The sequence below is a fragment of the Lagopus leucura genome, unplaced genomic scaffold (assembly GCF_019238085.1).
Source record: "Lagopus leucura isolate 7727_CA_CO unplaced genomic scaffold, USGS_WTPT01 Super-Scaffold_73, whole genome shotgun sequence".
Classification (NCBI taxonomy): Eukaryota; Metazoa; Chordata; class Aves; order Galliformes; family Phasianidae; genus Lagopus; species Lagopus leucura.
In genome coordinates, this window is record NW_024962252.1 from 51835856 (window position 1) to 51863209 (window position 27354).

The 27354-nt window shown below is 39.1% G+C and overlaps 3 protein-coding genes across 16 annotated transcripts in view; 1 reads left to right on the forward strand and 2 right to left on the reverse strand.

Moving 5' to 3' along the window:
- The window catches only part of SYTL3 (synaptotagmin like 3), a 32848-nt gene extending 13907 nt beyond the window's left edge, over positions 1-18941 (reverse strand). For 4 of the 8 annotated variants that reach the window (XM_042875951.1, XM_042875997.1, XM_042876013.1 and 1 more), the window contains exons 1-8: positions 16641-17160; positions 12299-12850; positions 10516-10731; positions 7442-7506; positions 4875-4926; positions 3986-4052; positions 3321-3393; positions 266-390 (exon numbers count right to left, since the gene is read on the reverse strand). In XM_042875951.1, coding sequence (XP_042731885.1) covers positions 266-390; positions 3321-3393; positions 3986-4052; positions 4875-4926; positions 7442-7506; positions 10516-10731; positions 12299-12408 — 708 coding nt within the window. In that variant the 5' untranslated portion in view covers positions 12409-12850; positions 16641-17160. Of the gene's footprint in view, positions 1-265; positions 391-3320; positions 3394-3985; positions 4053-4874; positions 4927-7441; positions 7507-10515; positions 10732-12298; positions 12851-14201; positions 14288-16640; positions 17161-17859; positions 17999-18848 lie in introns of those variants that run through there. The other 4 variants (XM_042875967.1, XM_042875959.1, XM_042875987.1 and 1 more) reach the window with 4 other exon arrangements.
- A 45-nt stretch (positions 18942-18986) lies between these two features.
- On the forward strand, positions 18987-22569 carry DYNLT1 (dynein light chain Tctex-type 1). Its single transcript, XM_042876031.1, has 5 exons — positions 18987-19066; positions 20265-20306; positions 21406-21529; positions 21745-21822; positions 22155-22569. The coding sequence occupies exons 1-5, from the start codon at positions 19040-19042 to the stop codon at positions 22223-22225; spliced, it is 342 nt and encodes a 113-aa protein (XP_042731965.1). The 5' UTR covers positions 18987-19039; the 3' UTR covers positions 22226-22569.
- Positions 22570-23249: 680 nt separating this feature from the next.
- The window catches only part of TMEM181 (transmembrane protein 181), a 53767-nt gene continuing 49662 nt past the window's right edge, over positions 23250-27354 (reverse strand). For all 7 annotated transcript variants that reach the window (XM_042889943.1, XM_042889927.1, XM_042889918.1 and 4 more), the window contains one exon: positions 23250-27047. In XM_042889943.1, coding sequence (XP_042745877.1) covers positions 26969-27047 — 79 coding nt within the window. In that variant the 3' untranslated portion in view covers positions 23250-26968. The remainder of the gene's footprint in view (positions 27048-27354) is intronic.

A 27354-nucleotide genomic window follows, 5' to 3' on the forward strand; every position in this document is an offset into this window, starting at 1 on the left:
CACCCGAGAGAAAAGCGACCCATCCTCTCCCCATGTGATGGTCTTTGTAAAATCCTAGTTAACATTTCAGATCCGGGCTGAGACCAAGTGTGGAGACTCAGTCAAAAATCACGTGAGGAATCAGAGCTCTGGCCACAGTTAGTGAACATTAGCTGAAGCCCTGCTCATAAATAAAAGTAAATTCCCAGCATGCAAGTCACGATTCTTGAATTCTACTCCTGAAACAGCTCTTGCAGCTAGAGTTTGTGTGTAACAATTTGGATACCCTGCTTGTAATGTTGATGGCAGTGTCAGACTGGCTCCTCCTCTGCTTCCTTCTTTCCACGTTATGTCCATAATCTGTCGTTAGCAGACTTCTGTCAGCCATATCATTCTGGGACTTGGAGATCTCTGAAATGAATAGAAAAAGAAGTCTCTAGAACAAATAAGTACTGCTGGCAACCTTTTAGATTTAAAGACAAAGAACATCACTTTCAAAATTTTATCCTAGAGTTTTGCTACAGAACTCTTAATGAGAAACAAATGGGATGGCATGTACTCAACTCATTTTGTCCAATTATCATTTGCCTGCCTGAATCTTTCCTGCTATTTAACCAGAAATTACAGTCTTCGTTTCCTTTCATCACAGCTGCTACAAGAAATTGTTTCATGCTAATAAATACAGTCTTCTAACAGAAAGAGCTACTACAGTTCCTATATACCATTTGATTTGTGAAGTATTTATGTTGGTTCAGGATAAAAGTAAGGTCACTATAACAACACGTAGCAAACTCGATAATGGAAATTAGAAAGCAGAGGCACTGAAAAATATTTAGAAATTTGTTCAAAACATGAACAACAGAGATTACATACTCTGATCCCAAATCACATTTACTTATCAAGGTGAGAAGTAGCCCTTGTTGACTTCAATAACAATACTTATAAGTGCTAATTCAACTATATCTACTGTACTGTCAAATAAATCTACAGGACAATTGGACGTTTAGTGCACCGCTTTTTGTTTCTTATTCCTCAGAGTATAGTCAGAACTTCATTTACAGGGAAGGGCAGCAGTCATTAGTACTTTCTGGAGATTAAAATCAGTAGGCATAGCAGCAGACACTTTGTCATAAATCCTAGCTAGTTTCTCATAAAGAATTAATAACTTTGAAGTGGTACATGACACAGCTATCACATCTACTTCATTCTCAAGAAATAAATGTTCCTCCCATAGCACAAATCTCTGAGGAGGAACCTCAGACAGCAAACAGTATGTCAATATCGTACTCAAAAATAATGGCACTCTTAAGTGAGATTTTTAAAGCCACTTTGGATTACTTTTGTTCTTAGCAGCAATTAGTTGTCAGATATTTATTGTACTCCATGCACCATTAAGGGATCATGTGCTGTATTTATAAGCAAGCTCAATGAAGTGATCCCCAACTGTAAGTGAAATCAGGTTTTTTGATACACAGTGGGAACAGAGACATAAAAGAGACTGGAGTGAGAGATTCAAGGGGAAATACAATCTAAGTAGTTGAACAAAAGCTTTCCTCACACTCTCTTAAAATGAACATGTTAAGAAACAGGTTATCAGGGGGAAAGAAAAGCATCTTTATTTTTCAGGTCTGTTTCTCCTTTGGCATTTGTACCCACTTTTGCACTGCAAGTAAAACCACAACCAGCATCAACCATTAGATTATAACCTTCTGTTGCTGCCAAACCATGCCAAAACAGGGAGGTAACATCATCATGAGCAGACTGTGCAACAGAGGCATTGAGCTGCACATGCTAATCCTTTGTTCATATTGCTCTCAGACATACACAAACATTGGCTACGGTGACAGAATCAGAGGCAGATTCAGAACTAAGTTCTCCAGGTTTATTTACAGCAATACATAAGAGCTAGGTGTATAAAAACCTCTGCAATCCAAGACATTTCTATCTAAGTATGATAGAGCTAATTTTAGACACAAGTAACTGAAAGCATTTATGAGCACAGTATCAGGTTTTAGTGAGTGCCACACTGTATGAAAAAGCTAGCTTCTTCAGTCAGAGAGCCCAAGTCCTTCCCTCTATTAAAACATACAGAAACTCTAACAGCCTGTTATTTTCTCACAAATTAAAAGGATCTTACCCTAACTGAAGATGACATCAATTGAGTTTCAGGGTTTCAGATACAGCTGAGCTGACCTAACAACCTGCTGCCACCCCCCACTCTGTAACTGCTGCTCTTCCCTCCCTAACCCCAGGCCTCATGGGTCTGGCACCTTCTGTTGTGTGGGCTCCATCTTATAAACCCTAACTTCAGACAATTTAACTCAACAAAACAGCAGAGAAGTACTCATTTTGTCTAGGTTAGTGGTCTGCTCTTTTAACTGGCTTTCAGAAAGGTCCAGAAACACTGACTAATTCAGGTTAAGCAACGGCAGCACGAGGTCAGATACACAACAGATGAAAGATGTGGGGGCGCAGGACCTTCCTTTCAGTAGAAGTGAACTATTCAAATAACTTGCTGTGGTCCTGATAGGGTTTTGGACTGCAGTACAGTAACTGTGGGATACAAACAGGCTGTAAACTAACAGAAAGCAGGATACATTTATTCATTCAACTTACTGCTGCCTTAGCCACACGCTTCCAGTGACAAAGCACCCCACTGCACCCTGAGCCAAACTTTTGTTCAGAAGAAAGATACTGTATCTTGCATAGCTTTAGTATGTACTCACGTAGATACAACATTAAATTTGTATAGTTATGGAAAACAGAACAGGCCTTTTTGATGGATGGAAGAGGAAATGGCACACAACAGCTAAGATAAGAGTTAGGAGGAAAAGTAGAAAGATATTAAAGCCAAATTTATCGAGATCTAATCTTATATTTGAGTTGTCAAAAATGAAGTTAGTGGAAAATACTAAGGTCGATTCAAACACATGCAAATCTGCAAGCTCCTGTAATCTCCACAAAACTCAGAGGTATTTTTCCTCTGGTCATTGATGCCATTAATATCTTCATCACAAAGACAGGCTGCCCCCATTGCATAGACGTACATACATAGTCTGCACCCTAAAGAACAGCAAGCAGCATATATGAATGGAGTTAAAGGTTTGAACATCCAGTAAACTTAAAAATAACTTTATGCAGTCTTCTTACATCTTTATAAGAAATCATTCTTGGTTGGTAACATAGCTTAGTGCTTTATTTTTCTGATTGGCTCAGTCTTAGCAAAAGGCAAGCAGTCCATATCCTTTGTTTGTAACTGCCTCATGGCCAACAATTTGGACAAAAAAATTGAAATGCTCAACAATGTTATCCTAGAATACAAAGCAGTGAAAGCTACTTACTCTTTATGTGTGTTGTGAGAGACAAAAACAAGTTTTCCACAGATTTATTAAAACTTTTAGACTGTCCAAGTTCCTGCAAATGGAAAAGTTCAACTGTAAGAAAGCAAGCACAAACTATTTGCTGTTACACATTTCCTCCTCCTGCTATGTACTGCTGAGAAAAGCCCAGCTTTGTTACCTTGCTAACCCCCAACAAGTGATAAAGAGACCACTGCAGGATCCACTACAGCCATGTCCGCCCCAGGCTGAACAAGCTCTGGTCCAGCAGCTTTTGCCTACAGGACAAGTGCTTGAGCTTTCTTGGTGCCTCCCTGCCAAACATGTTCCCAGTTGATCAACATCTTTTCTTCAGTGAAGTACCCAAAACTCAGATACAGTACTCCATATGCAAACACGAAGTAGAGGAGGTTAATCACTTCCCTCAAAAACTGGAATTGAATTGAAAACATCTCGCATGATAGACTCGAACCTTTCTTCTACTACCAACGCAGCATGAGGGGGGAAAAAAAAAACAACAACATAACATAAGAGAACATTTACATGGCAGTATGATGTCACAGCCTTTATCACTGCCTACTGCATTTCTTTAGCTGGCCACTACATATGAATGGAAGCATGAGAGATGCATGAATATCTATGTATATTTTGCACATGTGTATGTTTACCTTAGCATTACTTCCTGCTGTGGATTCAGTGTAAGGAGGTGGAGTTGGAGGTACAACAGAAATTTTACTAGAAAGTTAAGAGACAAAAAACAGTGCAAAAATTAATATCTCATGCTAATGCATTGAAAAGTAAGCTAAATACATGCTCAGTATCTTTATTATCTGCCTTTCCTGTAAAATCTGAAGATATAGGTTCCACTGCATAACAGACTTTTTTTTTTTTAATAAGAATTTATAAAGAAAGACTTTATAAGAATTCTTACAAAGAAAGACTGAATTAAGTCTGCCTTTCTTTCTCATCAATCGTGAGCCCTTCTAGGCAGAACAGACAAGTTAATACCATAGGAAATATACAATTCAGGATAGATTTTCTAGACTTCTTTTTGGCTGGCAGCACTGCAGTCTGAGTTCCAAGCTTTGAAATGCAATTCCTGTGCTACACACCCCATTTTTCTTTCAGATATGTTTTCAGAAAGCAGTTATCTTTATTTACAATACTAGAATACTTCCTTGCCTGTGTCCTGGGCTGTTTGAGGCCTTTTTACAGCACTACAGCCATTTCATCTGTTGTAAATAGCCCTGGTCTGTAAATAAATAAATACTTAAATCTGACTTAAATCTAACAAAAATCCTACACATTCCTTCATTTCCAATCAATAAGAAACTAATACTCTAAAAAACAGTACTCTTTTTGTGAACTTGAGACCCTTCCTATGGCTTGCCAAGAGATAGGACTGTGCATTTTTTTCCCTGTATTTTTATCATTTGTACTTCAAATTTGTTCTTTATAATAATTTAAAGAAAAGTGATATCATGTGTTATAAATCAGCTCTATTTCCTATGCAAAGTCTTAGCGCCCTCAGAACATTTCTCCTTTCATGAGCATTACCTCAGTTTCTGATAAGATTTCAAGAGCTTTGCACCAGCTGTTTCATGCCTGCCTGTGAAGGAGAAAAAAAAGTCACTTAGCAACATCTGCAGTTATTAATGACTACATTGCACTTCCTATAAGTCAGTTTATTTTCAGGAAATAGCCTGTATTTACAGGAGTTTGTGTACATGCAAATGCACACAATTCAATCAATCCCCATCTCATAAATCAACATATACCCAAGGCAACACACAAATCTCTTCTATAACACAAATTTTAATTGCAATTTCAGCTTTTCTCCTTTTTCAGGTGATGCACTCAGAGATGCTCTTTGCAAACCCTGAGGACAATCACATAAGGATGCCAATGGGCATCTTCAACTCGCCAAGCGTCCTCAACCTCCCGAGGAGGTTGATGGTGCATAAGAACATAACTAAACCATAGCATGCAAGCATCAGGTAAAAGCTGAAGATACACTGCAAGAGTGGGCACATGGTTCCTACAATTTCTTCCATCTTAGGATAATTCCTTTCACCCTTCCTACTACAGAACTGGATGACAAAAGCCTTTTCCCCTCACGGGGAAATAGCAACCATGTCACATTCCTCAGATAAGCAGCCCCATGATGTTAAGAACAGCAAGGAGCAAGAGCTCCACCAGGCACAAACAGTGAAGGCTCACAGAAATGCAGTTTGCTCCTGAGCAATCATAAACAGAAAGAATGGCTAAATGCATGCAACGACCACTGCTGGAGTGGTTTTAATCATTAATCATTCCTAATAATAGCAATGCAGAACAGTATCATGTGACCCATGCTTTGCTGAAAACATAATTACATTCCTCACAGGTAAGTAACACATTCTGGTGGTGGTAGGAACAATAACCAACTTACTGATGTTACAAATTTCAATCAGAACTCCAGATTTAATGCTCTATTATTAATAAGTAGTATCTGGATTCGTTGTAACATTAAATGATTCCTTAGATTTTTAACTGACTGGTCAGTGAAAGCAATCTATCACTTTCACAAAAACATGATTTTTAGGTAGAAGTTACACAAAATTAACGGAAAGCAGTTCAGATACAACTTTTTTTTTTTAATATACATTATTCTGCAACATTCACTGAGAAATTCACTGTAACAAACTCAGTTGAATCAGAATGCTTCACTCGTGTTTAACCATCCAACCAAAAGGGGGCACTGTCTCTCAAGGCTTGAAGGATACATAACTAAGCAGCTGTTGGAAAGTTTTCCATTTGTTAACTCGTTTCACTACAGCAGCTGGTCTAATCAAAGGAAGCAAACAAAATTTACTGTGCCCTACAGGCTTACCTCGTGTACGTCCTTAGAATTTTGTAACTTCAACAACATCACTGTTAGGCTAACTAAGCAAAATGCTTCAAAGCACCCACAAAGCTCTGACAGTGCAAGGTGAGGACATCCAGTATCTTGCAAAGTCAGGTTTATTTCTGAGGAAAATACACGATTTCCCAACTGATTGTTAAAATTACCAACTACAGACTTTCTGAAGAGAATATGAGGGAAAATTATTAGTAATGGACACAGAATACAACTGTGCTTTAAACAACTGGTCAACCAATACTTTAAAATCAGAAATTGTCTTAGCTAAAATGGAATCAATTTTTTGTTTGTTTTAATTGTCTTAACAGACACCACAGATCAATTTCCCAAAACTGCTCTTTGGTGAATACTACTCAAAATTTGCCTGATTATATTCTTCCATTTATCCATTTCTTTCAAATCAGGTCTAGCAACAGATATTCAAGGTCCAGCACTTTCCTTTTTACCAGCTATTCTTATCTAGGTAGGGATAACCTAGATAAGATACAATACTGGAAAAGAAACTGTAACATGAAAGAACAGTCAGGCACAAAGGGAAACACCAACACATCTCAAGAGGAGCTTCAAGGAAAGATGAAGGAAATCCTTTCCACCTTATTAGTCACTGTGGGTGAAAAATGAAGACCAACAGCCCCTTGGTTTGTGAATCACATTTGCCACAGGGCAATCCATCCACATCCTCTGTGATTTCTTTTAATGCTTGGTATTTTTAATCACACTGAAAAGACTGAACAGAAGGCAATCGCACAGCTGGCTGAAAGTAAAGAAACAGCTGGTGCTTTCAGTCCTTTGTTGGTTTATAGCTACACATTTTTCTTTATTTCAAACTTTCAAGGAATGATGGAATGGAACTTAGTGAAAATAATCAAAGATCTAACTTAAACAATGGATGCAAGATCATTTCTTTCCTGCACACAGACTTTAACAGGTTCAGGTTTATTTCATGTGTCATTGTATTTCTTAGTAGCCTTACGTGCTCATCAATTCAAATTGGTATGGTCAATAATCTTATTTTCATTACTCACACAAAATAAATTGTACTCTCCAGCATTTCCTGCTAGCTTGTGTTTATGCTTCATTTAGCGTATAGACAAACAAGGCAAGATAATGCTTGAGAGATCGTCCACCCGTCTGAAGCAGTAAATACAGTGGTAGCCTACATTCTGTGTTCCACTTAGATGAGGACTACAGATTGCACAGCATGGCTTGTTCTAGTGGTTACCTTCATCTGGATATTTCTTTGCTCGTTCCTCAAAGAACCATTCACCAGCCTTTACTTTCACATCTCTGAAAAACAAGAAAAAGACATTTGAAGCAACATTTTCCAAAAAGTGCATTTCTCTAACTGTTTAATAACCACTTAAGCAATTCAACGGTCCTTCTTAATCCTACCAGAAAACTAAGACTTCATGACTGCTCACAGCGACTGACTTTGCTGTGGATTTGCAAAGTAATGACTTTTCTTTCTTATTCTCCTCATTTTTGCTTCGTAGAACAACTCACCAAAAGCAATCAATTCTGCTCTGAAACTGGGAATCCTAGGTCCATTCCAGCTTATACGAACTATATGCAATACAGCTGCAGGCACTTGTACAGCCTTGTAAGATGGGGAAAAAGGATCTATGACAGGATATGCTGCTGAGCACAACTTGGGATAGTTACTAGGAAGTACACACCGAATTCAACAATCCTGAAGCAGGAGAGAAAACAGTCTTCCTTCACTTCTATAATGGAAGGATGGGATTTGTGGCTCATTTCTCTTCATTTTGAGGAGACTAATATCAGTGACGGCAGTGTGATTCACAGGTATGTGGATCACAGTATTAGAAAGGTAATGATTAACGTATACAAAATTGTGTCAGATAAAATAGCTGTCAAGAGCAGAATTTCAGAAGATTTGACTCCTGTATTTTGTAGTTTCCAACTAAATTAGACAAAGTCTGCAATATGAACCCATCCATTATTAAAAAGGTTAAAAAAATATATTTAACTGAGAACCCTCTGGATACAAATTCTCATCTAAATGTCTTTCAAGATGTTAGGACATATCATACATCTCAGGTCCACGTGGATTTTGGGATGTATATTATGAAGCTCCACTGAAAAAGTTTCCTCAGCAAGTACTGGTGAACTTTATTTTCTACCCAGTAGTTAATTTTCCTTCTCTGAAATTAAGATCTGTATTACCATCCACTCTGCCAAACTTCCTTGAAACTGGCAGCCAGTATAAAGACAGTAAATGGATGTAGAGGCTTGCCTGTGTAGAAAAGCATGAATCTCTAAACACAAGAGCTATACTGACGTTCATGAAAGCCAGGAAACAAAATCCCTGGATCAACCATTTTCCACGCCGTACTGTACTCTCTAGGTACATGTAGAAGGAAGGTGGCACAGCATGGATTCAGCCCTCGTGACCCCAGTGCAAGCACTACCTGACTTGGCATTTTCAGTCACTTCTATGAGATACATCAATTTTGAAGCTGCTGAACTGTTCTATTACTTTACTTATTACTCTTGTGGTACCCAAGATTTAAAATTATGGCCGCTCAGGATTTGAAAATCAGCACTTCCACTTCTTAGCCATCGTTCTTCCTCTCACCAGAATAAGCAGACAGTGCTGACTAGTACTTAAAACACAGCTGTGTTCTCTAAGATTTGCAGCCTTGATGCAAGGCTCACTGGAGGTAACTGAAGGAGACTGACTGTTTGAATGAACTTTGCACCACAATTAAATAAGATGGAATGTAAATTCTGTATTTTTTTTTTTTTACTATAATGCAAAATTCACAGTAGAATCCCTCTGTATCAACAAGACAAAATATAAAACTTCCTCATAAAAAGTCAGAATATATTTTAATCCATTTAGGCAACACTTTCTCATTCTGACCATTAAATATCGGGACAAGCTTATGAAAAAATTAAGGATGCACAGTACTATAACAAGGCACTTTGGTAATTAACTGCTATCTAGATACTATATCCACTATATAACCACCAAATAGCTGGAAACTAATTTAAATAAAAAGAGAAAGTGGGGAAGGGGGACAAATCTGGACAGGGATACATACAGTTGTTTGTAAGCCTCTATTTTTTAGCATTCATAGCATTAAGCACAGACAGTGAAACATCAAAATTGAGCAACTGTTTTGTACTAAATACAGGAGGGGTTGATTTATCTATCTTGTGTGTAAATTGCAAAATAAACTGAGGATTCAGAGAGCACCATTTCAGTGATAGTTTATAGTCTCTTCCAGAACACAGAAAATGACTTTAAACTGCAATTAGAAATTAATTCAGTTTATGACTAATACCTTCTCTCACATTTCTCAGGCATTATTTAAACCTCATTTTGATATCTTAAGAGGGAGTGAGGTGGTACATTAGTCTTGCGTTGGCATATAGTAAAATTTCACCCAAATGCTCACCCTTCATACAGGGATTTATGTTAACCAGCAGACCTGTTGACTCTCTTTCAAGACTCTCTCTTTACTTAGAGATTACTTTATTTTTCAATCCAGGGTGAAAATATATCTAAACCATTTGATTTAGGAAGATTCTGATTAATAGAAGGGACTGTGAGGAAATGTTTTGATATAAAAATTGTACCAATACCGTAAAAAAAAAAAAAAAGATTATTTCCCTTTTTCAGGAAAACAAAACCAAGGTGACAGAGCAAAATAAATAACAATTTCAGTGTAACCAAACCTGGATCTCTGTTCTGACCGTGTTTAAGCAGTTCCTGATAAAATGCAGAAGTTGTTAATGATGTTAAATACATACAAAACATGGTTTCACACTACTCATTCATCCAGGTTCTTCATCTCAGTAGTAAGAGGCAAAAAATAAAAAAAATTTAAAAAAAGAAAAAGAAAAATAATAATGATTAAGAACGTCAAGAAATTTGCTATACTATGCGGAACCCAGTCTGACGCACCACTTCAGTATTGACTCGGGGACATCTATTGACTAGAGTGCCATCTAGAGTTTAGATACTAAGACTGTTCCGCTTTTTGCAATTAACATCTTTGCAAGAGAGATGACGCCACCTCTGGCCTACTTTGAAAATGCATTTTGCTAAATGCAGAAAAGGACTTCTGACTCCATGAAGTACAGGGCAACATTCCAATCAACTCCTTCTGTCCTCACCCAATACATTCATTCTTTCTGCCAAAGGCTTTGGTTTATTATCTGTTTAAAGCAATAAACACACAAAAACAGTGAGCATCCAGTACTGAAAGCCAATGTAAACCAAACCAGTGTAATCAGCAACTTCCCCAAACCGTTAACATTCCTTACCCATGAGCATAACAAACGGTGCATTTCCAAAGGGAGGGATTCAGGCAGACGCGGCACTCAGAGCACACTCGATGGCTGCACCCATTGCACACCGCACCTCTGTTCAGCAGCAATCCAAGGGATTTCTGGCAGCGAGCACAGGACCTCTCTCGGTATTCCTGGCTTACATTTCTTGCCCCTTTCCATCGAAGCTGGTGCAGCTGCATTTTCAGTTTCCTAATCATTCAGGTCAAAAAGGAAAGAAGGGAAAAAAAAGCAACAGTGCAAGTTACAAGCTGATGATGACCTGGTTGCACAATGCCACTGCCAGTCGGAGATGCATCCTTAAGTGTGACTTTATTGTGAGCTCTGTCTGAAGGCATCCATACACACAGTGCACTCCGTGATTCTGTGTGACTCTGCATTTTTTTCACTATACATACAGCCACAAAGCTGCAGATAGAATAACAGTCTAATATAAACGGGGTTCTGTTCACATCGACTTTACACACTCAGGACAGGGCACTGAAGTTACGTGTACAAGTGATCACATGCTCACATACAAAAATTTGGTCTAAACTGTGCTCCCTTTTGATGATCAGAGAATTATAGAACGGCCTGGGTTGAAAAGGACCACAATGCTCATCTAGTTTCAACCCCCCTGCTTTGTGCAGGGTCACCAACCTCTAGACCAGGCTGCCCAGAGCCACATCCAGCCTGGCCTTGAATGCTTCCAGGGAGCACAATGTCTATGACAACAGTTGTTAATATATTAAGATTACTTGATTAGAAGAATCAAATCTTCTATTAAATAATAGTAACAAATGCATCTCCTGAAAGATCAAACAAAAACCACATCTGACCTAAACATCTAAACCTCCCCCCTTCCATTAGCCTTGTTTCCATAACAAGCAACAAGAGACAAGATCTGTTTTCCATTGTTAGCCACATCGCCAATAGCTGTCAATGACTTTCTAATCAATTCAGATTTTTAATAACCCTTCACTTACTTTTCATAATTATTTAACAAGTTCAGGTATACTTAAACTTTGTTTACAGCAAACAATTATGTGTCTATAATTTATTAAGAGACTAAAACCTTCTAACTTAGCAATACAAACATCACGTTTTACACAAGGAAGCAATGTGGCAAAGCAAGGTACAAGCTGCAAGAAAATCCTTACACAATCCCTAATACAAAGCAAATGAACTACTGAAGGATTATCCTTTATCCTCTACAACTGGGATACTTGTTAGCATAAAATCATTACACAGAATCCTTTTTCTAACCAATGACACCTACCGACATCCACTGAGAAAGCACAGTGCTCTTGTTATCTCTTATATATGAGAAGGAGCAGAGATGGATTCAGCGCAGTAAGGAGGTACTTGACAATCTTTAACTTCAGTCCTAGCTCAACAGAGGTTAAATTAGCCAGCCATAGATCTGAATGTGTTCTGCATTATCACGGCTATACAGGCATACGTAGGAACGTGATAATAAGAATGTCATAAAGCCTTCACTGGGGAAGAAATAGAGGCACCAGCTGAACTGCCTATGAATGTTAAGTAAAGTTCACTAAGTAGATTATTCCCTGAACAGCATTTGCTCATCTTTAAAGTAGTCAATAGTGTGGTAAATCCAAGAGGTTCCAGTTAACTCCTGGTTTTCCCACAAAATTAAAACTTACTAGCTAATAAGAAACAAAAGGAGGAATACGTGGGAAATGACAGCAAAGAAGAAGAAAAGCACTCCTGAGAAAGAAAAAGAACAGCAATACACAAAAAGAGGAAAGGCAGGTACCTTACTCTTTCTTCCTCTGTTTTTCTCACCATCTGGTCACGGTACAGGACTTCCAGAACAGCCTCTCGCTCCAATTCCTTAAGGAAGTTTAGATTAAACTCACAGGCCATTTTCCCCAAATTTCACAACTCCTGACTTACTGGTCTACCACATCCAGAACAATGGCTACTACATTAGAGAATATAATGGGGCTCTTCAGAGATCTGAGTGTTTATCAAGTGTTGCCTGTCTTCTCACTCCATTGGTGATAGGTTTTGCTGCGTCACACTCTTGAAGAAAAAAATAACTGTGGCTGTCTTCACACAAGGCATCATTTAAGTGTCTCTGCTATCCAGGGAATATGAACAAGCAAGGTCACAGCAGCCTTGACTTTTTCACATCAAAGAACTTGCTCTTTGCAGAGTGGTTCCAAAAGGGATGAGAGCTTTCAGCAAGGTCCCGGGTATGGCTTCAACTGCCACCAGGTGGAGGGAGAATTCACTGACAGCCAGCACAAAGGATCTGGGAGAATGGTTAGCTTCACTTGGTCTTATAGATTTGGAATTTCAGGATCTAGAGAGAAAAATAATGTTTTATTAACCCTTCTCCTCACTTCTTTAAGTGATTTCAATAGTATGAGTGAACATTCTGGAGAACACATTTTGCTATACTCAAGACCTTTCATGCACAAATTCAGATACAAATGAGATTTTAAGACAGCCTCATTCTTCAGAAAGCCTCAACATAACACACTGCAATGAATCTCCATGTTTTTCAGACAGTGCAAAACAACCAGTAAAGAAGCCCAAGTCAGTTTCTAAGCACAGGTCCCATGACAGGACGAGTTATACTGGTTGAGATGAATCCTCCTTTCTAATCTCATCTTGCTGAGCGGACAAATTAACACAAGCCTATAAGAAAGATGGGAAAGATCCTTTAAGAGTCACTTCTATCAATAACCTGACTTCTGTTAAGCCTAGATAAGACATTTGTCACACAATAATGACATTATCTTTGTTAATACACATGAACACCAGAACGTTAAGACACGTATTATTTGCAGCTCAGTGCACTAACCATTTTTGCACCAAACATGATATAACTGTACAAATATATGAGAGCTATAAAAATTAAAACAGATTCGCAAATGTATTTTGGATATATTCTTTGATCTTCATTTCTGTAAAACTCCTACCTAAACATAACAAAATTTTAATGTAGCAAAGTAGAAAGTTATTCTTGAATCCAATGTAGCTAACATACTATATTCAGCTTTAATATTACTGTGTAGTGCTTATTATAGCAAATGTAAGTGTGTTCCACTTACAAAACACCAAGTACTAAAGATGCATATGTGAAAACAGGTCAAGTGTTTCCAACATCATGTGAACTAAATACACTCAGAATTTCCATTAGGGCAGAAGGGGAAAACCTCACTGAAGCAGTTAGAGATATTTCACTGACACATCTCAGCTGAGAATCCAACCAAATGGAACATTGTTTTAAGCTATTACGAGAGTGTTCAGGTTAAAAGAAAAACCTTCAGCTGTATGAGTGACGATGAATTTCTGAAGTCACAGGGAATTAGTTGACATACAGCTTGCCACAACTGAACTACAGAATGTCACACAAGCAAAAAATGCAGGTACTAACTTCTAAACATAAACAGCATGCGTTCCATTGTTTTATATTTTTTTTCACAACATTCTTCAACAGACACCAAGAGGACAAAGCATTTCACAGAAGAGTTAAAAAAAAAAGAAAAATAGACTGGCTTCCTGTGGAAACAGAAGAGACAGAGATAGGCATAATCATGTTTTATTTCCTCAGCAAGTGCAATTTCACAGGATATTACTCAGTTCAAACCTAAAAAGCAATTTTTCAACATGCTGTTTTCAAAGGTCCCTGCTCAAAAGTCCCTCACCTGCTTTAATCTTTCTCCTCAAGGATATGACCAAGGATTGACTGACTGATGCTCAGAGCCTTTGGTGCTGTTTAAGTCAATACAACCTGAAAGAGCAATCAGTACAAACTCAGGGAGCTCTGTGTTATATACGGGATAGTGAAACAGCCATTAGAACATCCAAAAACTGGAATTCCTGGAAGTTTATAGAAAGCCCTTAGGCTGGCGTATTTACACTGTCATCAGAATATCCTGCTGAAACATCAAAATAAGCATGCAAATTCATGACCACCATTGGTAGGGGGAACATCAAACAAAACTGCTCCAGTGATCTTAATGAAAATACAGAAGTGGCATACTGAGCTCCTAAGAACACCCCAGTGTGCATCAGTTACAAAGAGCAACATCTGCTTTTAAGAAAGACAGCATTAGTCACTGCTTGGTATCCCTTCTTTAATAAAGGACCAACTCCTTCCCCACAGAAAAGGAGAAAGCCTTCCATATTTTGAGTCTATACTGGGAAATGGATTTCAAATGACATCTTTACAAGAAAAACTATAGAAATAATTAAGGGCACACAGAATGTTTCATATTTCTTGAAAAGCTGTATTTACAGCTGCTCAAGCCTCTGCAAATCTAAATGGCACAAGGGAAGGAATAGTTTGGAGTCTTCCTTCTTACCACACTGTCATTCCCACAGCTACGCTCTCCAGGAGGAACAGCAAGATTCCTCAAAAAGACTTACAACCTCAGTCCATCGGTGATAACGCAACCATCAAACTCTCACACCAGCTGGTCTATTGCTACTCTTCAAATTCCATTCACAGTGATAGATCTTTTAAGCACTGAATCGCCTGCCGGCAGCAGAGAACCAAAAGGGGCTAGGATCATCTTCTGACACCAAAAAGCAGAACAGATGTACTGCAGAGAGAAGTGCCAGGGGCCCTGTGTCTAACAGCACTGTGCAGACAAAAAGCCTCCCTGGCTCTCACTGCTAGGCAAGATCATCATGTGCTACACAGAATAAAGGTGAAATCCAGCATAGAACCAGGAGTTCTGCAAGTACTGCAATTATTTTTTTTTAATCTTCGTGAAGATTTAACCTCAGGTACCCATTACTTTCCATCAGATTTTTTGCACTTAAAAAGATAATTTAAAACCTCCTGTATTAATGGAGCCCTTCTGAACGGAATTATTCTTGTGCCTCGCAACAGATTTGAGTCCTTAAACATTTCCAGAAAGCATTCAAGGTGGACTGAGAAGCTCACCACCAGTGTAAAAGAAGAGCTTTTCTAACATTGAAGCTGTTTGCACTACATTTGTTTTTTAATAGCATTCGTGTTGCATTTACCATGCAAGGAGGGTCATTACAGGAAAAAACAACTTAAAACCTCCACCGATGCTCTACTTTCATATTTACCCATCAAATCTATCCATCTTACACAGTCAGCCAAGCTCACAAAACCAAGCACCTTCTGCGTAAAACCAAAAGTAACAGCAACCTGGTGAGTAAATAGCATGATACTTCTCCCTCCTCAGCATAAAGCTCATACATTTCTTCCCCACACATTATTTTAAATAACATACTTAAGAAAATCTAGCAGCAGGCAGATTGTAGGATAGCTTTCTGATAAAAGTGTGACAGTCTACCCTAAAGGAGAGCAGAGAACCAACACGGTCACATCTTAGGAGAAGGCGGCGTGCATGCATACAGTGTAATCTCAGAAGACCTTGCCTTTTTTTCTTTAAAATCAAGATAACATAGTACACAGCTGAAACATAATCAAAAGGCCTACACAACACTAGTTACAGTTCGCAAGAAGTAGTTTATTTTACACAATTTTAAGCTTACAAATGCTTGAGCTAGCGAGCCACTTTCCCTCAAAGCAATTTTGTATTGATGTATTATTGATCTTCCTTCAGATTCTTCAGCATTAGTGAAATAAAGATAACTGAATAAGTACAGTTAAAATGATCTTCTCAAGCTAAAGGCTTCACTGACCTGAGATAGTTGGATAATTTTGTTAATTTACCCAAAAGTAGATGTCTTACACCTGTAGCTAAGACACAGATTGAAGAGGTTCGGAATAAAGATTGTCATCACAAAAGTTACTGGAACATGCTGCTGTTTTACGTTTTGTAGATAGCATGCATTTATTCTTAATCAAGACCATTTCAAGTGTTATTTCATATAGCCATACAACAATTCAATTTTCACATCCTTGTATTAATATATTAACTTGTAAGGTACATACAATACATATATATTACCAGACCTATGTCTTGTGATTTTAATAATCCCACCTCAACAGCTAATGTAAAAAGATGGTATTTTAAGTTACAATTGTGGCATTCCCACAAAGCCGTTACAGTCAAAACAATGCCATCTCAGTAAGCAAAAATGCATTCCCTTATGTAGCGTCATATAGAACAGTTATGAAAAAGAAAAGCTGTCCTTACCTTTTCAAAGGAAGATGTGTGGAAGCAAACTGCTTTAAGAGATGAGTAGCACTCCTGCTATTTACTTATCTTCCCTGAAAGAAAATCAGTAGTTGCCCTCCACCAAAATTAGACTAAAGTACGTACACAAGAGCATCCTCAAAACAGAAGCAATCAAAGAGTTCCAGTGTTGTAACAGTTTTTGCAGTCTCTAGTTTTGTCACCAGCAACAATTAATCAAAGAGAAGTTAGTCATCTTTCTAACATCAAGAAGAGACTTAGCACAACAGAAAACAAAAGTTGACTGATAACAGCAAAATAGACTTGGTCTCCAAGCCACACACAGGAAGAGAAGTAGTTTTGAGTTCCACGTAATTTCTTCTTCTGATACCATAGATGTGAAAATACTACTAACCCCAACGTCCCCAGAGCTCACACAGAAAACACTGCTTGTATCATAGGCAGTTCTTTCTCCATAACAAAATACTCAGCTCTGAATGGCAAATCAATTCATACAAGCAAACAGAGAAAAGCAGACAGATCAAAATAATTTGTTTTTACAGGTCTAGTAAAAACAGCAAATCAGTCTGCCTACAATAAATAAACCTGATTTAAGTTAAAAGGTAGAGTTCTATTTGGATTAGATATCTCAGTTCACTCTATTACAGAAACAAGCACTGAAGTTTCAAATTGAATCTAATTTATTTAAAAGTCTGGAAATTTGCCTGGAAAGCCCTTTTTTATAGACTGACTCTATCAGATAAACCATATATGGACTACAGAAACACTACTTAGCATCCGAGTGTTAGAAGAAATACTGGTTTTAGTTAAAATTAAATCAAGCACTACAATTCTACTCACGTGGCAGAATGAATCCACTTGCAATCTTGTAAACTACTGGCATTTAGTAGGTTCAAGTATTTCCACCTGTGCTCATGGAGCCTAATTACGTTCAACTGTATTGCTCAAGAGACAGCAACAGCTAGCAAGGCACAGAGCTAAGCCAAACAAAGAACGCACGGATAATCTGAGCCTTCATTTTGAGCAAAACTTTAACTAAATAAAATAAACCACGGAGTGTAATTGCACTCATCAGTAGGAGGCTCATTAAACCAGGCTGGAGGAACAAAGCCATGAAGCTACACCTGAGGCCAGCATCAATACACCTACCAGAGCAGGGCAAAAATAATTATCTAAATTACTCTTGGAGACTTCCACTGAGGAGAACTTTGCAACCCACCTTTAGAAATCTCTTTCATGCTTCGTTATCCCCATTGCTGGATCTCTGCTGGCTAAGAGGAGGAGGTTGGGTTCATCCTGAGATGCTGGTCAGAAGCAGCAGGAGATGGGGTCTGACATAGGTTTGGGATACAGAGCAGAGGCACACCCCAGAGACAAGCCTGCAGCAGAGGGCACAGCTGCTGCAATCGGTGCAGCTGAAACCCACCTGTGCCCTCAGGGCCTCAAGACTACAACTCCTAACCTGCATGCACAGGGCTAATGATTCCTGCTACAGCATAGGCCTTTGCCCCCAGAGTTATTCCCATGGGTATCATTGGTAATCTGAGCAACATACAACAACTGCACAAACACCAATCTAAAAATTGAGAAGAAAAAAAAAAAAAAAAAAAAAAGTACAGCTTTTAAACTCGTTTAGGCACTAAAAATAATTAGATCAGATTAAAACCATAAGAATGTCCCTTCAATCTTCCCTGGTTTTGTGTTTTGTTTGTTTTTTCCCCAGTTCCTGAACATACACAGCACACTCAGGCCTTCTTTTAAGCCTTGTTTCTAAAACCGGTGTTCTGAATGCCTTTGTCAGGTCAGGACCTTTAGGGTGGCGACACACTGGAACAGGTTGCCCAAGGAGGTTGTGGATGCCCCTTCCCTGCAGGCATTCAAGGCCAGGCTGGACATGGCTCTGGGCAGCCTGCTCTGGTGGTTGGTGACCCTGCACATAGCAGGGGCGTTGAAACCAGATGAGTATTGTGGCCCTTTTCAACCCAGGCCATTCTATGATTCTGTGAGTCATTCTACACGACCTCTCGGATCAGATTTGAACGCCAACCACCCGTTACGGGCACGAACACCACAGCAGTCACCCCGCCCAGACATCGTGCGGTCGCTATGGAAACCGCGCCATCTTGGGGGCGCAGAATCCAACCAGCCGGTAGCCGCGGCTGACGCAGCTCTCCCCGTTGCTACGCGCCCGAGACGCACAACACGCACCGCACAAGCCAGAATAGTGCGCCGGACTGCGCGGCTCTCCAACGCGGACGGCGCCAGACGCGCAGGCGCAGAGCTGACTAACGTAGCGAGGGGGAGCAGGAAGCAGCCGCGCATGCGCAGTGCGAGGCGCGTGGTGGAGAGCGGGGCGGTGCCGGGGCAGTTTTTACGGCGTGAGGGGCCGCGGCGGGACGATGGACGACTTCCAGGCGGGGGAGGAGGTAACGTCCGCGGGTAGGGTGGTGTCAGGGTTGCTCCGGCGTCTTCTTTCCGGAGGCTGCGGGTCGGCAGAAGGTCTCGCGTTCACCCCTCGGAACGCCCCGGGCCGCTGGGTAGCCCCTGGGGCTGGGCTGGGGCTGGGCAGCGTCGGGCGGGAGCGGGGCTCATAGCTGTGCGCAGCGCTTGCAGTGCTGCTCCTGCGGAAGGCCGGCGTGACAACTCGCTGCATTGTTCTTGAGCAAGTCCGCTGTGACTGTGTCAGACAGTAGCAGAGCGGCTGTAGGGATGGAGGTGTGTCGGGTAGGCGCTGCTTTGTTCTGGATGCTGTGCTGTGTAGGTGGGGTTGCCCCTCGTTTTGTCTCTACCTGCTGGAGCTTGAGAGAGGGCTGAAGGCGGTGGGAAATACAGACGTTATCACAGAATGCCCAGGGTTGGAAGGGACCTGAAGGATCATGAATCTCCAACCCCCCTGCCGCATGCAGGCTGCCAACTTCCCCATTTAATGCAAGACCAGGCTGCCCAAGGCCCCATCCAACCTGGCCTTGAGCACCTCCAAGGGATGGGGCATCCACAACCTCTCTGGGCAGCTTGTTCCAGCACCTCACCATTCTCATAGTAAAGAAATTCCTCCCTCAACTTACAACCATTTCCCCTTGTTCTGCAGTTATCTACCCTTTCAAAGAGTAGATTTCCCTTTTGGTTTCCAAACAGCAGCTTGCTTTATATCCCCAGCTGAAACCATCATGACAGCTCCTCCTTGAGCTGTGAATCGATGCTTGGTCTGCATGAGTGCTCTGAAGATGTCGGTTTCATTCAACTGTAAGCCGTGTCTGCACGCTGAGGCTGTTTGCAGCCTGCTCTGTGAGCCACAGACATTAATGCTTACTGTAAAATGGGCTTATATGTGGACAGATATGCTGCATGCATTATTTTGCGGTGCTTTCAAATTAAAATTTGGGAGCTTTAACTCAGTGTCTGTTCTGGTTTGTTACTTTTGATTACTTCGCAAGAATGTTCCCTTGACTGGGTTCGGGGAGCTTGAGTAATGACGAGCTGTGCCAGACTCTGCATCTGGCTCACAAGAAACCTGCCAAGCATAAATTAAGCTCCTAGTTTATTTCCTTAACAGTGTTTGAACTGTGTACATAGAAATGTGCTCATTGATGATTTAAAGTTCTCTTTTTTTTTTTTTTTTTGTAGACATCTTTTGTTGTTGATGAAGTCAGTAACATCATTAAAGAAGTAAGCTAACACTCTCACTTTGATATGGAAGTATGCTGTGTTGTGTGCTAAAAACCATTCAAGCAAATCTGTTGTCAGGAATTCTGTTACACAACAGTTAGGCTATTATTGAGGCATAGGTAATCATGGATTTATTTAACTGTTGTTTAAGTGGAGATGATACCTAGCCTTAGTTGTGACATGTATTACAACTTAAAAAGATAATGAAAATAACTTTATATATTTCTTTCTGGTTGCAGTGTATCCCTAATTAGAATTTCTAGGTGGATGCTGTATGTTAAAAGCTGTCAGACAGATGTTATATTTCATTAACATGCAACATTTCATATAGATCATCTTCATATGCATGTTACTGTGTCCTTGTGAGATGCTTTTCCTCCAGAATGAAGTTAGTTTGAAATGATTGAACTAATTCTTGTTGCTAGGAAACTAATCCTTGTTGCTAAGAAGAGGTTTGTTTTTTGTGTCCAGTTCCTCTCACAGGGTAGGCATGTCTATAAATGGGGTGGGCATGCTCTACTACACAGTCCTGTCTCATCTGAATCTGAACTGCTTTTGTAGTTCTTGAACAGTTTCTGCCAGAAAAATGCAGTGATATAAAACGTGCAACTTTAATGTAGTTTTATTTGTGTCTTAAAGGAGCAGCTTTCCTTGTAAGTAAATGAGATTGCTCAACTAACGGCTTCTGCTCTATTAGTCAGCAAAAATTACATGAGTCTTTTGTTTTGATTTTGGTCTTTGTTCCCAAAAATGACTGCTGAAAACTCCATATGTTATTTCTACAGATTAATATCTGTGAATGAACTGTTGTTCTGTGTGTTTTTTCAGGACTGTTTAAATGTGAGACCCTTATCATAACTCAGACTCCGGGAAATTGGGATAGGAATTATGCATGAAGAATAAAGATAGCACAAAATGATTATAATTTGTGTCAGCTTCAAACTCTGTTGCATCTTAAAACGCTTCCAACAATCCTGAATAGTATTTAGGTCTACTACTGTGCGTGTGCTGCTGTCTCATCCTCAGTGTTGTGTGTTCAGATGAGTTAATGGCATCTTTGTAGACTGACAGCAGTGTAACTTGTGTTTGTTGCCCACAGGCCATTGAAAGTGCAATAGGTGGCAATGCCTACCAGCACAGCAAGGTGAACCAGTGGACAACAAGTGTGGTGGAACAATCTCTAAGCCAGCTCACCAAGCTGGGGAAACCTTTCAAGTATATTGGTGAGCTCAACTTCGTTTTCTGATAAAGCTGGTACAGTGACACACTGATGGAATTTAACAAAAGACAGTTTAGCAGGAACTGCGTCTTTTAAGTACTTGTAAGCATGCACGTCTGTGTGTGTGTGTATGTATATACATGTGCTATAGTGAGCATAAATGTAGCTAAATATCAGCGATAGCAATACATTAATAAAAGCTTTTCTACTGACAAACAGTGACCTGTGTGATTATGCAGAAGAATGGTGCTGGGCTACATACAGCAAGCTCTTGCTTCTGGGACAACTCCAGTGATGGTAAGGAGCAACACTGCTGGATGCTTCAGCTTGCAACTTTAATACTAATCCTCCTGAAACTAAGCAGCATAGGTTTTTTTGTTGTTGTTGTTTCTGTTTTTTTTTTTAAGATTTGAGTGCTGTAGTTTTGGAGTAATAGCACAATTTTGTATTTTTTTCCACACTGCTGTGATTCTGACTCATAAATGGTAACATGGGATGCTCAGCTGTTGTGAAAGCTTCATTCATAATGTTCTTAAGCAATGGATAAGCATGCACACAGAAGCATGTATTTTAATATTAAGTCATTGTAACCTTCTTCTGTCTCTGAAAGCTTTGTTTTGTATTTGTAGGAACCTGCACCGTGAGATGGGAGAATAAGACCATGTACTGTATTGTCAGTGCCTTTGGACTCGCAATATGATTGCCTTGGAATCAGTCGTACTTCAGTTCTTTTCTACTCTGGCACTTGATTCCATCTCTGCTCAAACTGTGAATGCACTGAACAACTTCCAGTTTTAATGTACCTTCTTCTGTAACTTTCTTCAAATGTGAAAACATGCTGTTACATGGTTTGTGTTTGTATTTTTAGTATTGTACCAGTGTTGCCACACTGTCTTAAAACTTCAAGAACTTCTCTTTAAGGTGCTAATACTGAAATCTGCTGCAGTGTAAACATGTTCTCTAGATTTTTTTTAAAACCAAATTAAAGACGACACCAACTTTCACACTTTGTACTCTTGGTTAGCATTAAATTATTGAAATTCATAACTAGTCGTGTGACCTGTTTAAAGTTAAGCCTGCTGGAATTTCTTGCAGTTCCACTTCTGTTACCTCTCTTCAGTATAGTTTAGACGCACATCAGACGACTCACTTGAACATATTCCAAGAAAATCAAACATCTATGGGAAAGTAACTTAGGTCCCCAAACAATGCACCTGTTTTATCTGCTTATACTACACTTCAGACACAGACGAGTAACAGAAATAAATGTCTTCATTTAAAAAAGGTAAGTTTTTTGCATTCTGGAAGTGCTAGCACTGGAAGTATTAGCAAGCTCTGCTTAAGAAGTCGCTTACTGATGTATTTAGTATGTTAAGTCTTAAAACCTCTATACTTATTTTTCTGATCAAATGACAATGAATTCTGATATACTATCACCTATAATGCTGCTGGTGAACATGCTGTCTTGTGAACACTTTATAAATGAGAAAGACAGTTGACTAATTATGAAAGTGTGAGAGAGATGCATTTCGTTATGGTTAGGGAACTGTATGAAGTTTCAGAATCTCAGGCTCTCTCCAGGCAAACCACCACAATTCCCTGGTTACTGTGTGCAAACATAACCTCCTAGATCCAATCCAAGTAACCAAGTTTAAATGCACACAAAATACACAAGAAGTGAAGAGGGTAGGTAACAATGCAGTGGAAGCAAAATAAAACCAAGATACAACATAAAGATATAAAACTTTATTATGAACATATTTAACAATGACTATGCACATGAAGTCTTCCAAGAAACTCAATACTCAACTTTTGCTTGAAGTGGTACTTTTTTGGTTTGTACTTAAGACTAGAATGAAGCTTTCCAACATAACAGATAATTTGCTGTCCTTAATACAACCTCTAAACACAATATTTAACATGTCCCCATGCACGCTTTGTCAAAGCAGCATTTAATTTACAGCTTCTTATTAAACAGAGCATTTATCTTACACATTTGATACCATTTTGGTACACAAATACTCCATATTTTAGCTTCATTTTACATATTTACAAACCTCTGAAAAAATTTACAGTAATGCAGAGTTTCTTACTGGCATATGCAAAAGGAAGTGGGCAAAAACTAGGTGACTGAATACAAAGTTGTCTTTTGGCTCAGAGATAAATTGAAGTCTTCTCTAGCTTAAAACATCCTTCATTACTTTTTTTTTTTTTAAACCAAATTAGCTCCATAGGTCTCCTGGAATTCCTTACTCATGTCGAACTTTATGCTACTTATTCTTTGCTGGTCCCAGGAAAGTTTCCAACCACTCCTAACACCAACTCCATCTAAAGCACACGCTTCAGAAAACAACTGCTGTGAATGGGTTCATACTCAACTATAAATGATTCCCTGAAAGTCCCATCTTAATCACAATGGACATGGAAGTCTTGCAGTTGTTTACTAGCAAGCATCTAGAGAGCAGCAGTGCTACATCTGTGCTATCTCCTTATTTTCCAAGCTCCAGAAGGGCATGAAATATTGAAGTATTTTTAACAAAAAGAAAGCCTAACATAGCTTCTTATCCAGATGTCTTCTGTTTTATCCTTAGGTTACAGTACGCTACTTGGTGATCAATTTATGCCACCTACTCCCAAGCTGTTTGCAATCCAGATTGTAATATTCCTCAAATACTATCTCCGATTAGGAGAGTGAAGCTGAGATATCTTGCTAGCAGATCTGCTTCACTTTTTCACTTACGAACAGTATTTGCTATGACCGTTCTCCAGTCAAGCTTACTATTACACTCTAGCACTTCTGAAATACTGAACTATTTTATATGGCAAACACTGCTTAAGACAATCTCTAAAGAAATTAAATTACTTCTGTAGTGGGACACTTAACTTGAAGCACCTATTTTGCTATCTCAGCTTTCCTATTTTCATTTCAAATGTAGTCATGTGGGAAAGTTAAGGTATACAGTGGCAAGTGAAACAGGCTGAGAACAGCTTTGAAAGAATACCACATTTTCCAAATTAGATTTAAAATATTTTTAGGCAATGAAATCTAAAGCATGACACTCTACTTCAGGTTTGACTATAACAACCAGCTCAGACTGTGATAAGAAACAGTACACTTTGCACATTTGTCAAATCAAGTATTTTGTCAATTTGGAACAACAGAATTAAACAATATGACAGTCAAAGAGATTTGAATAGGCAAGGATCTGAATTTTTGAAAACCTAATTCCTGTACTCACTCCAGTGCAAGTGGAAGGGACCTGGGGTACACAACAAGTGTCCAGTTGGCTTTGGAGTCTAACTGTGCAAATTCAAACAACTGTAAGCCCCAAGAAAATCACATAGAGGATAATAAAAATAAGATTGGGCTCATCTCTTCTAGGTTAAAAACCTCACCCCCTATACTTGTTAAAAAAATTCTAAAAGAAAATGCTGAAAATATGGCTTCCTAGAGTCACTAACAAAAAACCCCAAAAAACCAAAAAACTCCGTAATGTTTCCCTGTATGTTCTTCTAAATGGACACCAATTAACAAGAAAATTAAAATCTCTCTCTCTCCCCCGCCTTCTTCCCAGCCCCCCTCTCACTTTGTTTCCTTGCTTTAGCCTCACAATAGTGCTTTGGCTTCTAACAAACAGTAACGGTACACAACGCTGTAAATTCCAAATATCCTCAAAAATTACACATTATACAGACACACAAAGTCTTACCACGCTAACAGAGCGTCTCTAACAGAGTGCAGATTTAAATCTAGACTATTTTGTATTTGCAACCACCTGAAGCAGTTCCTTTGATCATCTGTAAGTACTGTTACTTTGTGAAGTCTCCCAGTCTCCCCTTAATGCTCTTGAACAGCTACAGGGAGGTTATTGTGCTGCAATAACCTAAACCAGCTGTACAAATGCAGAATAAATCTATGCCCCCCAGAATCTATGTACTCTATGTAATCTATGTGATTCAGTACATTTAGTACGACTTCATTGCACTGCTCTGCTTAGACTGGGTCTGTCATAAGCATGATTTACTAGTGTAAGCCAGCACCATTTTCTGCCTAATATATCTTTTCCACAGCAGCAGGGCAGAGAAATGTTACAAAAGTACATTACAGTTAGGAATCTATTTCTTAAAAAAAGAAGAGACTGGTCAAGTCCTTGAAAATTCAGAAGTAGTTGGAAACAAACAGCATCCAGATAAATATAGAGCTGAGCAGTAGTGTGGAAGAAAAACAGCTTTTAAAAAGAGAAGCAGCATCATTGTATGAGGAATACTGCATTCCTATATAACTGTTCCAGCACATACTGGAATAAAGAATCATAAAATGTATGGGTGAAAATTTCAAGCAGTACTGCTGGCAACTGTGGTATGACAGAGAAGTTGAGCTATGCACAGAACGTGCTCAAAAGCTGTTAAGCAACTTCAAGGCATAAGCACCTGTAATTGTTCCCAGAAAGCATAAGAACTGCCAATAAATACAACTTCATGAAAAAGTCTGATGTAGAAAAAGCATCTACAATGAAATGTTTGGAAATATGAAGTGGAACTTTATACTGTATTCTTTTAAGTGTAACAATCTCCTCCAGAACACACACACACAAAAGTTCTGACTTCCTTCAGAGGTTAACTTCTGCCTAAATATTTTCTATTTAAAGGGCTATTGAAAACAACAACAATAACAAAACAAACAGTTTTGCTGGGGTGGTAAAGCATGTTATGAAACCTGTATCATACAAGTAACTTTGGACCACAGCCCATTTTTGCTCACTAGAACCTATTTGCACATATCCCACGCTTACAACATATCTGGTAAATCCATTTAAATGGAGTTGAAACAATGGTTTGAAGTTTATACAACCTCTTAGAAGGAGGAATGGGAAGCTTTTGATTTTCTGCATTTCCAAAAAATAATATTAAAAAAAAACAGAGGCAGAAGAAAGAACCTTAAAGCACATCGATCCCTGCCTCCAGTCTAAATGACTAAGGTAGAAAAACAAAAGGGAAAAGAGGCACTTCATACAGCAGTGAACAACAGAAAAGGAGCTAGAAAAAATGCAAGAGGTTTAAGATGCTGTTCTACATAATCCTAAAGGGAGGGGAAACAACAACAAGCCACCAAGCAGCAAAGAAGCAATTTTAAGATCCGTACGTAACCTGTGACACCTCAAAATGGACACAGACTTAAATATTAGTCCAGAGACATCCTGCCAACAGGCATTTTATAAGACGCGTATAAATTTTGGTTTCCTTGAGTTCCCATCACAACCTTTTCAAGCATTCTTTTCAGCTTTACCTTTGTAAACAGAAACAGAAGCAGAATGTCCTTCCTGGAATTCCATGTTCAGACGACAGCAGACTGTAAGTAAGCCAAGGAAGTGGTCCATCTAGGAAAACTTCAAAACTGCTTTAATTCCATCTGAACAAGTCTGTCTATATCAAAATCACTCCATCAGTCACTGTCTGATTCTTCTTTAAACTTGGCTCTAATAGCTTGGCCATTCTGAAGTGGCATTTCTTCATAGTCACTCCTGTGAAACAGGCATTTTTTTGAGAACTTCTGAACGTAATAATCAGTTAGTAAGTCTAAAATAGGAAAGTTCTAAAATACAACGAGGCATCAAATTGTTAGTTGAGTAAAAAGTTTGTATTTTTGTATTTCTTTTGCTTCTTTCTGGGGTTATGAAAAATACGTACGACTTCTCTCCAGAGGCTGATATACAATAAAAATTACTGCAGTAGCTACAAACCACTACTGCCAAGGATTAGCATGCGAGCAAGCTGGCACTACTGCTGGTCCACTATTCATCTAACTAAATGAAGGCAAGCTGCTTCGGG